General features: G+C 32.8%; 1 protein-coding gene across 6 annotated transcripts in view; it reads left to right on the top strand.

Annotated features, from left to right (window-relative positions):
* Positions 1-14,691, top strand: part of LOC118201403 (sperm-specific sodium:proton exchanger-like) — a 251,684-nt gene that overhangs the window by 70,708 nt on the left and 166,285 nt on the right. For all 6 annotated transcript variants that reach the window (XR_015042259.1, XR_015042261.1, XM_085821147.1 and 3 more), the window contains exons 11-12: positions 12,481-12,562; positions 13,623-13,801. Coding sequence is in view for 4 of the 6 variants with exons in the window: in XM_085821147.1 (XP_085677273.1) it covers positions 12,481-12,562; positions 13,623-13,801 (261 nt within the window). In the remaining 2 variants the exon portion in view is untranslated. The remainder of the gene's footprint in view (positions 1-12,480; positions 12,563-13,622; positions 13,802-14,691) is intronic.

Here is a 14,691-nt window from a genome sequence, read left to right as displayed (position 1 = left end):
TTACTTTGTACTTACATTCAGTCTGACTGCTAGGTAGATCTTGACAAATCCAATAATGTGAAGCTATTAGAACAAACTTTATTACAGTCTATTTACAAAATATATGCATCACCCAAAATTTTGTTACAGTTCATTTGTTTTTACATGGGTCCATTTTTTTCGTTCATCAGTTCTCAAATGTTATCAGTCTCAATGTTTATTTTTATCTAAAAAGCATCTGCATTGCTAGAGTGCTGTTATTCAGCGCCCTCTGTCTATCAGCTCGTGATTTCATAACAATATCCCCACCTTGAGTATGATGGAATTGTACTCAATATCACAGAACAAGTCTCTTTGGCTTATGTATTATTCGCCCACTTCTGGAAGTAACTGGTGGAGATTTTAGATCTGCTTTGACTCTTCCATCCGGAATAGACTGCAAAACCGTCATTTCGTTTGCTTGTTCACCCACTTCTAAAGGATAAATATTCTGCAAGGGTCTTACTATGTCATCATTCCTTGTTTTTACTTGAACAACACGAAAGTGTCCATCCTTCCCTGGATACAGCTTAATTATTCTTCCTAGCTTCCAATCAATCCGTTTGCTGTTTTTACTCCCAACCCAAACTATTTCTCCTAATTTCACTTGTTCCTTGATTTTACTGGCTTTCTTAGAATTTTTAATTTGTTCTAAGTATTCAGTGAATCTTTTTCTTAAATCTTCTCAGAGTTTCTGACGATACTGCCAACGCTTATTCAGCTCTGTTCCATTTACGGGATCAAATTCAATCGTAGAACCTTCTACATTGTCCCTTAAAAACATATTTGGATTTAAAGGCATTAAATCTTGAATGTCTTCCGATATGTATGTCAAAGGACGGGAATTGATGACATTTTCAACTTCATATAACTCAGTGAGTAATTCTTCGTAATCTAGGTTTGCCCTGTCTAAAATACTCTTCAACATGTCCTTTATAATTGTAATCAGTCTTTCCCACCATCCTCCCCACCATGCCAATGTAGGAGGATTAAATTTCCATTTAATTGTGGCTTTTCCCTCCACTTCTTTCCAATTAATTTTCTGGAAAAGGTTATTTGTTAACATTAAGTTAGTACCATTGTCTGAATATATAATACTTGGTCTTCCTCTCCGAGCTATGGATTTTCTCAGGCTTTGCATAAATTCTTCTGTGGATAGAGTAGTAACAATTTTAATGTGTAGTGCCAAATAAACGGCGCATGTAAATATCACTATCCATGCCTTCTTCTGACCTCGAAGGTATAAAGGTCCAGCCAAATCGACACCCGTAATCTGGAAAACTGCAGAGTCTGTTACTTTCTCTTCTGGTAATGGTATGGGGTTTACATCAAACCTTAAACCTTAAATCGTCTACAGCGACCACAGTTTTTTTATTACATGACAAACTGAACGTCAGCATTTGAGAATCCAAAATTGTTCTCTCAGAATTGCCATTAAGGCTTGAATACCTGCATGGGAATTTTCCTCGTGTTTTTGCTCGATTAATAGGTTGGTAATAACATGGTTGGGAGGAAGAATTATTGGAAATCGAAAATTTCTACTGTTGTTTCTCTGAGAGATCTTTGTTGTAATTCATATCAGTCCTTTCTCATCACAAAAGGTTGCAATGATACAATTGTTTTGTATTCATGAGATTCAAAACTTTCTTCTTGGATTAATTTTAAAAGAATATTTTCTGCTTCTGCATATTCTGCAAAAGTAATGTTACTGAAGATACAATCTTTAGGTAACGAGGGCTCTAATAAGCTGTTGATTCTGATTTCCATGAATTCGGATCTTCAGAGTTTGCATCAGTACTTCAGGCATACTTGTCTGATTCGTCAGAGTATTCCCCGTAATTTAGGCCTTTTGATCATGTTTATCCTTTTCGGTTTCCCTGCACTCACTTAATTAACACTTACGTTGGGACACATAGCAAATAATGTTTGCTAAAACACTTTGTGCACTTAACAAAATCTGTTTTCTTTGATCTAAAGACATACATCTAGTGGATTTACGTTCTACACAGTCATAGTTCTCACCACAAAAAATACAATTTCCCTTTTTTATAGGTTTTGCTTTTGTCGATTCACTGTTTAAAAGTCCCGCAGCTGTCGGTATTTCATTCCTCGCTCCATGTTTATGTTTCAGAAATGCTTTCGTTTGTGATTGACATTCTACATTAAACCCTTGTCTGTCCATTGTTATTCTCTCTTCACATTCAACTTCTTTCTTCAGAAATGTCATCAACAGTTTTAATTTGTTTGTTGAAATACCTTTGTCAGCTGAGTCCAAATTTCTTTCCCATATTCTCAAAATATGATCCGGTAAACAGGCTTCAACAAAAGGATACAACATAGCGGCATATTTCTCGGTTGTAACCTTTAAACTTTCTAACGCACGTAAATGTGTTTCTATTTTGTCATACAGTTTAAACACAGAAATTTTATTCGCAGAATTACTACTATTTTTCATCACTAAACAAAATAGTTCTCTCACATAAACTTCAACCAAAAGATCGTCTCTTCCAAACCTACCTTTCAAATATTCGATAGATTTATTATAATTTTCAGAAGTAAATGGAAAACTCTCTACAAGATCTCTAGCTTTAGATCCAGGTTCCGTACATTGTAGTAAATGCTGATATATATCTTCGGGGTCTAATTTCTGAGCTTCATGAATTTTTCTAAACTGGCCCCAAAATCCCAGCCATTCTTTTGCCTCGCTATTAAACTTTCTTAATTCAATTTTAGGAAGTTTAAATTTCCTTTTAACAGCTTCATTTTTATTTTTAGGTAAAATTATTTTCCCTTTTGTTAAAGTTCTGTTCAAGTCTAGTTACTTTCGTTTTAAAATATATAAATTTGTCATTGTATGATTCAGTGGTTTTGATTTCTTTTTCAAATTTTTCATTAGAACACTTGGTATCTTTACTATTCAATAACTCCAATACCTGTTTATCCAAAGTATTTATCTTTTGCCATTTATCATCAAGTTGAGCGAAAAGAACTGTAATCTTATCTAAATCTAATATATGGACCTTTAAAAGTTCATTTAAATTATTCGCAGTCTTAGTAAAATTTGTTCTTAAACAACCTCTAAATCGTTTAATTTCTTCCATAATTGAAAGCAAAAGTAGTGAGTGTTATTACTGCCCGTAAATCAAATTCTTAATAAATAATCCAAAGTTCAACAAATATTCATTATAGAATCAATCATTCAAATTTTAACAGTAATACTCTCTACATAAAATAAAAACTCAAATGTCTCTATTTCACTGTAATAAATTTTGAATTAAAGCTACTCGGCGTCCTGTTACGAATGCCATTTTGTTACATTATGTAAAAATACAAAACATCAAATTAGCCCTTTGCGCTCGAGGCGCTTTTCTGTCAGGTGAACCAACAACTCGAGAGTAATCAGCCACTCCCGCTTATATCATGAGTTCCTTATTGTTAACTTAAAATAATTTTAGACACAACACTTTAAACTTGTATATTTTAACATTATACATATTTTTGTAACTTAATGAAACATATGTATTAAACATTACGTTCTAAAATTTTGCTTCGTATGATATTTTACAAAACAATCTCCAATATGCATCCTTGGCTTGTCGGGGCATGTGTCACAGTAGTATACAGTTTGTCGCCTTTGGGAGCAAACCTTGCAATCTTTTTTTTTGCCCTATCAAAATAATATGCAGCTTCCCATTTAGTCGGATCGCTTCAGAAATGCTGTGTGAAGTAGAAACTGTGCTGGGTTGTTTTTGTCGAAAGTCTCCTCTCAGTTGATCCACTAAAGTTTTCAAATAATTGTAGGTGAATAAGCGGCTGTTCGTTTCTCTGCTTCTTTACTGATTTATAAAGAATGTATGAATTGATGGAGCAGATCTCCAAACCCCCCAAAAATAGTTTTCGCCACCGTTTTACAGATTTTCTTAAAAAACAATATGTCGAAGCCAGTTGGTCAGCTCGATCAACACCGCTCATAAATTTGATGTAATTTACAATAACATTGGGCTTTTTTATAACGACTTCAATACCACCTCGTAGAGTTCTTCTTACAGGAGTTATTCCTGCATTATTCCAAGTAGTCAAAGCCCTCACAATCCTCTTGTCCTTCCACGCAAGGACCAAAGTGTTACCTTTACGATATGCACATGTGGTTCGATTCTTAAATTTTGGCTTTTGTATTTCACATGGCAGGTGCTTTCTATTTGTCATGATCGTCCAAGTAAGTGGCACTTTTGTTTGCGTAATTCTTCCGCCAATATGTAATTCATATAATATCGGTCCGTGAACATGTGGTGTCCCTGAACACCAAGAATTTTATCCTGTATCATTTTGTATAGATGTAGCGGTATTCTGGTTGATACCAGTAGATCGGGTCTTATCAAAGTCTCTGTTGTTAGAGATCCATAATACGGCAGAATAGCACAAATGAAGCCGGTATTTGAATCTGCGAGCATATAAACGCGAATACCCCATTTTGTAGGTTTCATTGGATTGTACGTAATGAATGATATGCGGCTTTCGAATTTGACAGTCGACTCATCCACAAGAATCTGCTCTCCGGGTACAAAATAATTCAAGAACCTTTCATTTATATACTCGAGGAAACCAGATACTAACTGCAAATGTGTTCTAGGGTTTGTGTTTTCTGAGGGTATTGTCTTGAGGTGAAGTCTCCAAAATATTTGACAAAATCGATCTCTTGTAAACGTGTCTGAGTAAAACGGAATATAATTAGTATCATTTTTCGACCAGTATTCTTGTATGTTTGCCAGTGGCGTTGTCCCCATATTTATGATTGCCCCAATAAACGCCTAAAATTCGGTAACTGCTACATCGTACCATGATCGCCATATAGAACGGGATGATAAGGTCTTCCCTTCCACCTTCCTTGCAGTGTTATTGTTAGTTTCCTGCACTATGTCAGTAACTAATTCCTCGGTGAAAAATAATTTGAAAAAAAATCTATTGGTTCTTTTATGTGCGCAAATACGTGTGGTCTTACTTGTCTTTCACCGGATACAAACGGTATTCTTCTGGGGATTTCTTTGGATTTTGTACACACTGTCCATTCTGAAGGTTCAGTCTCTTCTGTACAATCACTTTGGCTTCCAGATTTACTATTGATTATTTGGATTTTTCATCTTCTTGCTCCTCTAACGTTGTCACTATCTTTATCACTTCCGTCTTCGTTCTCATGGGCAAGCTGTCTACGTAGTGATGTAATTTCGTAAGTTATTGCCGAAAAATTAAACTCCTCTTCGCTAGAAGTAACTTCATCGTCGTGTTCCATACTTATTGGGCTCAGTAACTTTGAAAGAAATACTGCGATCGGCAAGAAGGTTGAGTTCGAACTGATGTCAAAGACAGAGTCCTACTCGCGGTCGCAAGTATTTTTGAGATAAGACATTTAATCGCATAAGCATTGCAAAGACAACCTTTATTTGAGATAAGACATCCTTATAGCTATTCAAACACCTCGTAATATGATCTACAAAAGGCCAAGTAAATCTCTCAAGCGATATTCCTTAGGTCAAACACAAATAAACACATTGATTAGAATGGTGTCTCTCAGGCACTGCTCGAGTTATCGCATCACATGCAGTGGTGCCTGAGAGGCACCGCCCGAATGCAAAGGGTTGATAAATTGAATTTACTTTGTACTTACGTTTAGTCTGACTGCCAGGTAGATCATCACAAATCCAATAATGTGAAGCTATTAGAACAAGCTTTATTACAGTCTATTTACAAAACATATGCATCACCAAAAATTTTAATACAGTTCTTCATTTGTTTTTACATGGGACCATTTTTGCTGTTACTAAGTTCTCAACTGTTTATTTTTGTCTCTAAAACATCTGCATTGCTCGCGCGCTGTTAGTCAGCGCCCACTGTCTATCAGCTCGTGGTTTCATAACAGTTACATTAGTATTATAAAACATGAAAGGAAGTTTCTTAAACATATTTATTGTTTTTATGTCCTTGTAAAGTAAAGTTTTGACACTTATCAGAAATATTTATACAGTACAAAGTCTTTAATCTGGACTTGTCGGCACTTCGGTGATTCTGGATTATAGATCATCAATTTAAATCTGGTAAGATGACATGCAGAAATTATACAATTAAAAATATGAAACCGTAATTTATGAATAAATTTTGATACCCTTTAGATCATAATTGCTCATCAAAATTTACAAAAAAACTTTATATTTATTTGTTTACTTTATTAAACATTTCTTTGAATGCGCGCATGCGTAATGCATACATTACGCATATTCGAAATTAGAAAATTGCAACCAGAAAACTATTTGATGTGTATTCGTGATATTTATAATGACGAGGAAATTGATTTAAATCATATCGGAGTACATTGAGATGAAGTACTACATTTAGTAAGGATATTATAAGCCAAATAAAATAAAAACATCTGCCCTGAAGATGAGGATAGTGCTGACAGATCAACTTCCAGTTCGTTGCGCACAGAACAGCATGAAATTGATAAGAGATTTTGGAATGGTTAGAGAAACAAATCACCTCTCTGTCACTTTCTTCATGCCTTTATCCATTTTTTGCAGCAATTATACTTTTTGTTTGATGGACATTGAAACATGCTTTCACTTTGTAGATCCTTTGGCAGCTCTAGAATCAGAAATTCTTTTTGACATAATTGAAAGTTCAAGCTTACTTTTATAAAGTTGCTCTTACAGTCTGCAAAAAATAATGAGCTGAATCCAATTAGAAGATTAAGGAACAACGCAATCTGCAACATTAACTGAAATAGATAATTAGATAATTTTAGCTTAGCTTATACTGTCCGTTATACATTAAACGCGCATGATGTTCAGTTATAATGAAATAACAGTATAATAAATTGTTTTTCTACTTCTTAGCTTTGCCATTTTGAACAGCTCATTTTAAGTGCAAAAATAGATTAATAAGTTTAATAGTTTAAGATGCTTTTTATTTATATCTTTAATTTTAGGGGACTATTTCATTAAAAAATAGGTTTATCATAATTGTATAGCTCAGAATTCTTTTCAAATTGTAAAATGAAATTATAAAATGAAATATTAAACTCGACTGTTTTTTAAATTTATTATTTATAACTTTTTATATATTTTAATTAAAAAAATGAAAGTTCTAAATTTTAATGGGAAACTTTCTGAGATGTTAAGCTTTGTCAGGTGATACGTTTTTTCCATTTTATGAAGAGTTTAATGTTTTACATCACATTTGAAAACTTGAAAATACAGTCAAATACCAAAAATCCGCCGATCTGAAATCCACCAACTCCTGAAATCCACATTGCCTCTCAAAATATAAACATTAAGTTTATAGGTTCTGGAAACCACAACATGGAGTACAGAATATCGAAGAAAAAACACCAAATAATAATGAGTCATAATGGAAATAGAAAATTATTGACATGATGATAAAAGTGTTTTTCCATGCAATCTGCATCGAGGTAAAAAAGCAGACAATTCACTCAACTCTTCTTTCAAGTTCACGATTCACGTTGTTGTATTTTGTGAACTTTGTTATTTCGCGATATTGTTTAGTGTTGCCGTTTTTTTTTATCCGGATATTTTGTGTATAAAGTAAGAATATTTTAAATTTCAGCGCTTTTTAATACAATGACAGATAAGAAACGCACTCATGATTTTACTGCTTGCAACATTGAAAAACGTAAACTCATTGCATTGAAGGTAATGCAGAAAGTGGAAATTCTGCAAAAGATGGAGGCAGATGCTACTCCTTGCTTTATAACAGAATCATATGGAATAGTGGCATGGACAGTGTATGATATATGGAAAAATAAAGAAAAACTGTTAAAATTTTACAGCAACAGTGATTGTAACACTGGAATCCGAAACCGGAAATCTTTGCATGAGGCGAAATTGGCAAACCTTGATGCTTTCTTGTACAAGTGGTTCCTGCAGCGGCGAAGTTATCGGGTAATGATTTCAGGACCGTTCCTGAGAGAAAAGGGGAAGCAGATTCATGCTGATTTAAAAATAGAGGAGCCGTGCAATTTTAGCAGCAGTTGGCTGAACAGATTTAAACAGAGACACGGTATACATTATCTGAAAGCATGTGGGGAAAAACTTTCAGCAGATAAAGATGCTTCAGAGAAATTTTATTGATGAATTTTCTGTGTTAGTGGCAGAAGAAAATCTTAGCCCAGAACAGGTTTTTAATATGGATGAGACTGGACTTTTTTGTCGATGTTTGCCAAGAAAGACATTTGTGACAAGCGAAGAAAGTGCACCATCAGGGGTGAAAGAGATGCTAAAGAAAGAGTTACCATTTTGTATGCAGGAATGCTGCTGGAACTCACAAATGTAAACCAGTGGTAGTGGGTAAGAGTACCAATCTTAAAGCTCTGAAAGGAGTAAAATCCTTATCTGTGATTTACAAGAGTAATAAAAATTCCTGGTTCAAAAAACAACTTATGACTGAATGGTTCATGGAGCATTTCATTAAAGAGATTAGGAGGCATTGTAACAGTTTGGGGTTACCATCAAATTGCAAGATTTTACTATTGTTAGACAATTGCTCTGCACATCCAGATGCAACTATTTTAATGTGGGATAATGTCATGGCCTTTTTTTGTCCCCAAATAGTACATCATTAATCCAATCAATGACAAATAAGAAACTATAAATGCCACTATAAACCACTATATAATGCCACTATAAACCAGAGTTTCGGAAAAACATTCTTTCAAGTGACCATTCTATTGAACTTTGTGATTATATAAAAAAATTCACCATCAAAGACTGCATTTATTTGTTAGCTGAATCATGGAATTCTGTTTCCCAAACAACATTAGTAAATGCCTGGCATAATGTATGGCCATCTTCTTTGTTTATTGAAACTGAGAGTGATGACAGTGATTTTTCTGGTTTTAGGGTCAGTGCAGCAAGGGTTAAAGCAAGAGAATTGCTTTTATTTTTGAAAGAAAAAATAAACGAGAAGGCTTTGCAAGAAGGAGATATTGTTGAATGGATGATGTGTTCAGATGAGCCAATGCTGTCATATCAGATGACTGATGATAAAATCATTGGCTCTGTTTTGAACTCTTCATAACAAGAAGACAATTCTGACACCGACAGATAGTGCATTTGATAGAAGTGAGAAAATATCTTTTAATGAGGGTCTGGAACTGTGAAAAATGCCTAAAATTTTTAGAACAACAAAGCTGTGTCATAGAGCAAGAGATTAGGACTCTATATAATTTACACACACACACACACACACAAACGCAAAAAAAAAAAAAGAAAAAAAAAAAAAAACAACTTACTCTGGAATACCCTAAAGTTTTAAAACAAACCTCCATCAAAAAAAATGTTTGGAACATGTAGAAAAAATGAAATACTTTATGCTTTATTACTATCCCTTATTTTTATGTCTATTGAATACATCCCTAATGCTTTTAAATATCCCTGTAAGCACTAATGTAAATGAATACTAATATAATATAATCAGTTTATATATGTAATAATAATAAATTATTGTAATAATGTATAATAATTTAATTAAATCTATCTAATATCCTTATTTATTTTGCACTTTTAGTCTGAATATTATGATTTATCTTTTCTGCCCTGAAATCCTCAAAATCCTAAAATCCGCACAACCTTTGGTCCGAAGCTTTGCAGATTTCTGGGATTCTACTGTACTACTTTAAACTTTATAAGATTACCAACAAAGATGCTTTGCTTCAGAATTGAGTTAACGTAACAAATTATTTTATAGATATTCATGCTGCTCTATATTTAGTCCCTATTGCCGTACATGCAGCTAAAATGCTGGAAAATATTGAAAAGCAAAGTAAAAAAATATAAATCCAAAATATTTTTATTATACAGTAAAAGCTTGACTATTCAAAAGCTCGAAAAATGCCAAATTTTAGATAGTTTAGTACATAAAAAATGGATTTACGTTAGAAAAGCTTAATGAATGGTGGAAATTTCTGCTATAAAAATATAAGAACAATTATCTTATTTGTTACCAATTTTAATATTAAAAGCCTGCATTTAAAATTATGCAGGATCCTGCAGTGAACCAGGGCATTTTAAAAGTACAATTGTTCATTTCCTGCTCATGAGAGAGTAGGGGGTTTTGGATTATTTTTTGAAATTTAATGCCATTTGTTAAACGTGGAGCAGTGATTGAATTTACATAGTGCTTTCTGTGTAAAATCATTTTATAAAAATGATACTGTGAGACTTTATTGATACTGGAATGATGAAAATCCAGGGGAGTTGCATCAAAGCCCTTACATAGTCCGAACGTTACGATGTGGTGTTCACTTTGATCATTTGGATTACTGGGCCATATTTTTTTTTCCAAAACGCTAGAGGAAATGCTACAACTGTTAATGCAGACTGTTACACACACATGGTCAGAACATTTTTTATTCCCTAAGTTTCCGGAAATTAATTTTTCCGAGCAGAATTGGACCACATGTCACACTGCTTGTGTATTCATGGCTGCTTTAAGAGTACTTTTCCTGAGTGGACTCGTATCCAAGCATGGTGACATGTCATGGCCCTCAATATCACCAGATTTTTCCGCATGCGACTATTTTCTTTGAGGATTTCTGAAGTGTACATTGATATACTGCAAAACAAACTGGAATTAAAAACAAATATCTTACAAGAGACCTGCACGACTTCAACTTGACCTGCTCCTTGTAGTGACGGAAAATTTTTGGTCATGATTAGAAAAATGTGTACAGAGAAATGGCTCTTACTTGGACTGCATTTGTTTTAAAAAGTAAAACAATATTCTTTACTCAACTCAGATCTGGGGGGGGGGAATGTTAATTTTAAAATTTTATTATTTCACTGGCAGACCCTATATAAGATTTAAAAAAAAATTCAGACATAAAGCCTACAAAATATGTAAGCCTTAAACAGGAATGTAAAACATCTGATCTGACTATGAAATTTAGCCAAATATGAAAGTTGGCAGGTTGCCAATCATTTCAGACAAGTTTAAATGAAAAGATTGTTCTTTATTTACTTAGTTAATAGACAGATATGAATTACAGACTTAGCCTATAAAAAACTTAAACTGTGTATCATAAGCCCTTTTTTATCCATTTCCAAGGACAAGGTCATGTGTCATGACTTTTTTGATGCTAAGATCTTCTAACTTTGAAAATACTCCACTTCACACTGTCCCAAATATTAATTATGTTTTCAAAACACAAGAATAAAATAGAGCTAATATACATCTTTAAAAAAATTAAGATACTTTTCTGTTTCGCCGGCGCAAATCTCTCCAAGCAGACTTTATTGGCGACAACACATAGCATACACATATAAAATGTTAACAAATGTTGGTTCTAAGAATATTTTATTTTGAGGGCATAAACATTTTAATATCGTTTAAATTTTATAAAAAGCCAATAAATAAAGACAATAAATTTGTAAAAAGTCATTAATTTAAGAATTTACTATGCTTTCATGGTACAACGTCCTGATTCACGTGACCCCAAGTGATCTCATCTCACGTAAATTACGCTACAAAAATCTAATTCTCTCAGTAATTATCTACATTAATTTCAAGTTAAATCTTAATTTGGAATACAAGTTTAAATGCAAGAATTATTTCAATTCGTATGAATAGCTTACTCAGAAATTATGTAAAACCGCAGAGCTTTACTTCGCTAGTGCATTCTTATTAGATTTGATGAATTTAACCCTTGACTTTGCCTTTTCTATATTTTTGCCTTCGGGTGAGCGGTGTGATTGCACCCTAGTCGACTTAATTAGCTCGAATGGCCTTAGGGCACAAAACTGAACTCTCTGGTAAAAATTCTATGTAATTGTATGCTAGTAGTGAAAGAAACAATCAATTTGATAAGAAATGGCTGCGACTTGTTTTGAAATTAAGCGTAAAAGGTTACCAGCGAGGATATTCCGTTTGGCATCAGTTGTACCATTATTGGCGACTTTATCACCTGCGCCAGCAAAACGGAAAAGTACCAAAATTAAATTAGCTTATTAAGAATTTACTGAGTTTACATTAAGCCCAAGGAAACTTCTTTTGATAGTGCTGTTACATCATGCTTATATATTATTGGTGCCAAATCACACTTTGGTGACAACATATACAAGTTAATAAGTATTACTAGCTCCATAATGCCATCTCTCATTTCCTAAATTTTTCAGGGAAAAATTTTTCTAAAATTCTAAAATATTCTGATTACTTGAGCTTTCCAGTTAACTGAATGCAGGATAGTCAAATTTTTACCATCCTTTACATTTTATATGTTCACTGTAAAAGAAATTAATTCTGAAAAATTTTATTTTTAGTTTTGAATAATAAACTGTTTAAAATGTGTCATAAAACATCATATGTCAAATATGCATTATTTAGAATTTTTGCCTAATTTCTTCTGACATAACTATTCTCTAATATTGTTTTATTTTCATATTCTATTTATTTTTTTAGATTTTAGTTCAAGTTGCAGGAATTATTGTTTTAACTCTGTTGGTGAATGCAAATACGTTAAAGCTTATAATGAAATGGATAAGTATGTATGTCCTTTACAAGATATTGCTTTTAATAATCTAAAATAATTAAGTAAATTGCATAAATGATTAGTTTTCCTATTTAACTTAAAACAGAAATTGTATAATTAAAATATTAAAAGTATTACTATTAATTAAAATAAACATTTCATTAAAGATCTAGAAAATTCGGAACACAAATGTACTGTACATTAGAGTTCAGTGTGCTGTTAATGCTAGTCTACCCCCCTCTTGTTACTCAAAGTTATTGTTACAGCTGTCTGTCTATTGCCAAGTATGTAGAGGAAAAATTAGACTGATTATTTTTTATTTCCAAAGGTAGTTTTCTGTTTGACTTATATTAAATAATTGCTCCCCCCCCAAAAAAAACCCCCATTAAACTGTGATGATAGTTCTAAAATTAGAGAAGTGAATAATTTTAAAATATTTAAGGGAATCTAGGTCAGTGAAATTAGTCATCGTAAAATTTTCTTCCTAGTATTTGACACAATATTATATAGTGGTACTAATGCTGTGTTAAAGTTAATGTAAAAGAAGTTGGCATATCGGATTGTCTAAAACGTTTTGAGCCTTTGGAGGTCAAAATTGAGAATATATTTACTGTTATTTGAAATGAACATTAGGAAGACACATATGCTCCATTTTGTTTGGCGACCTGCCATTTTTCTGGCAGTAATAAATCGTATCCTCATGGAACATTTGCACCCAGATGGTTAAAAAAAAAAAAAAAAAAAAAAAAAAAAAAAAAATGTTGTTTATACAGGATTCATACTCAGGATGTAACATTAGCAACAGCAAAAACTAATTTTAAAGCAAATCTTTTGCCCTAAGTAATTAGTGTAGCTTTAAATGCATGAAAAGAATACATTTAAGGAAATAACAGTATCATATTCCTAAAAGGTTTTGTATTTTGTTTCTTGAGAAATTATGCATTTGTACCAGAAGTGTTCCTGCTTATGGAGGGCTATTTTTTTTCTTTTTGTGTATCTGGTAATAATAAGAAGTACTTCTCAATATGAAAATGCAATGAAAGTATTTTTTTTTTTCATTTTTGTATTCTAGAATTCAAAGAAATAACATTGGTAAATCGATTATCTATGGGTAACGCTTTGTCTTCTGTAAAAGAAATTAAAGAAATGTCAATGAGAATATGCAAAAATGATTGGAAATACAGAAAGGCTGATTGGGCTTGCATTTATCATCACACTGTGGTTGATGATCCTTATAAAGGAGGCTTATATGTGAGTATTATTATTATTACTTCTCTTTCTTCTTCTACAGTAGTGACATTTTCCTATGAGAAAAACTACATTCATGTAATTTTTAAGATCAGAAAAATTTTTAATGAAGAATACAAAATAAACTATCTAACACTTCATGCTACTTTTGTATAGTCTTCTTTTATACATAGGTGAGATCAGGGCTGGATTAATGATTAAGCGATATAAGCACATGCTTAGGATGCAAAGGAAAGGGGCCACTACTAAAAGAAACTTAGATATTCAGGAAAGATGGCACCAAATATTTTAGCTATTACTGAAGGAGAGAAGGACTGAAGAAAAAACTGGTGTAAACATATGTGGGGGCAGCAAAATCTTAAGTGTCCAGGACCTCTAAAAGTCTTAATCCAGCCCTGGATGAGATGGTACTTTTCCATGAAAAGTATATATTTTTCCATTATAATTTTACCATGCCTTTTTTGTATAATTTAAAATCGTGAAAAGGGGTGCATACTGGCACTTCTTTGCCTTTCTTCATGCCTTTGGCTCAATACTAGATGCCCCCCTTTTTTTGGATTTTTTGCCATTTCTGCTAAATTTCTATTGCTGAAACTTTTGTGTCTGGATTTCTATTAATTTCACTCCTGAAATCCTCTTTAAAAAATGGCGAAACAGAAAATAAAAACAACTACAGTAAAGGAAATGTTTATATGTATTTCCTTTTTAAATGATTAAACAAAACTAAATTAAAATAAAAAAAATGGTAATTTATAAGCACCATATTAAAAGAAATAATCATCTGAGACTAAATGGCAGATATAAAATTAAAAATGGCATACAGCATAACTGAGTTTTTCTCCTTTGGAATGATAGCATGGCTAAGTTTTCTCCTTTGGAAAGCATATAATGCC

This window comes from Stegodyphus dumicola, chromosome 1, assembly GCF_044657685.1.
Source record: "Stegodyphus dumicola isolate Sdum_Otavi_A_Nest chromosome 1, ASM4465768v1".
Classification (NCBI taxonomy): Eukaryota; Metazoa; Arthropoda; class Arachnida; order Araneae; family Eresidae; genus Stegodyphus; species Stegodyphus dumicola.
Note: the sequence above shows the minus strand (reverse complement) of the source record. Positions and strands in the feature narration are given on the sequence as shown.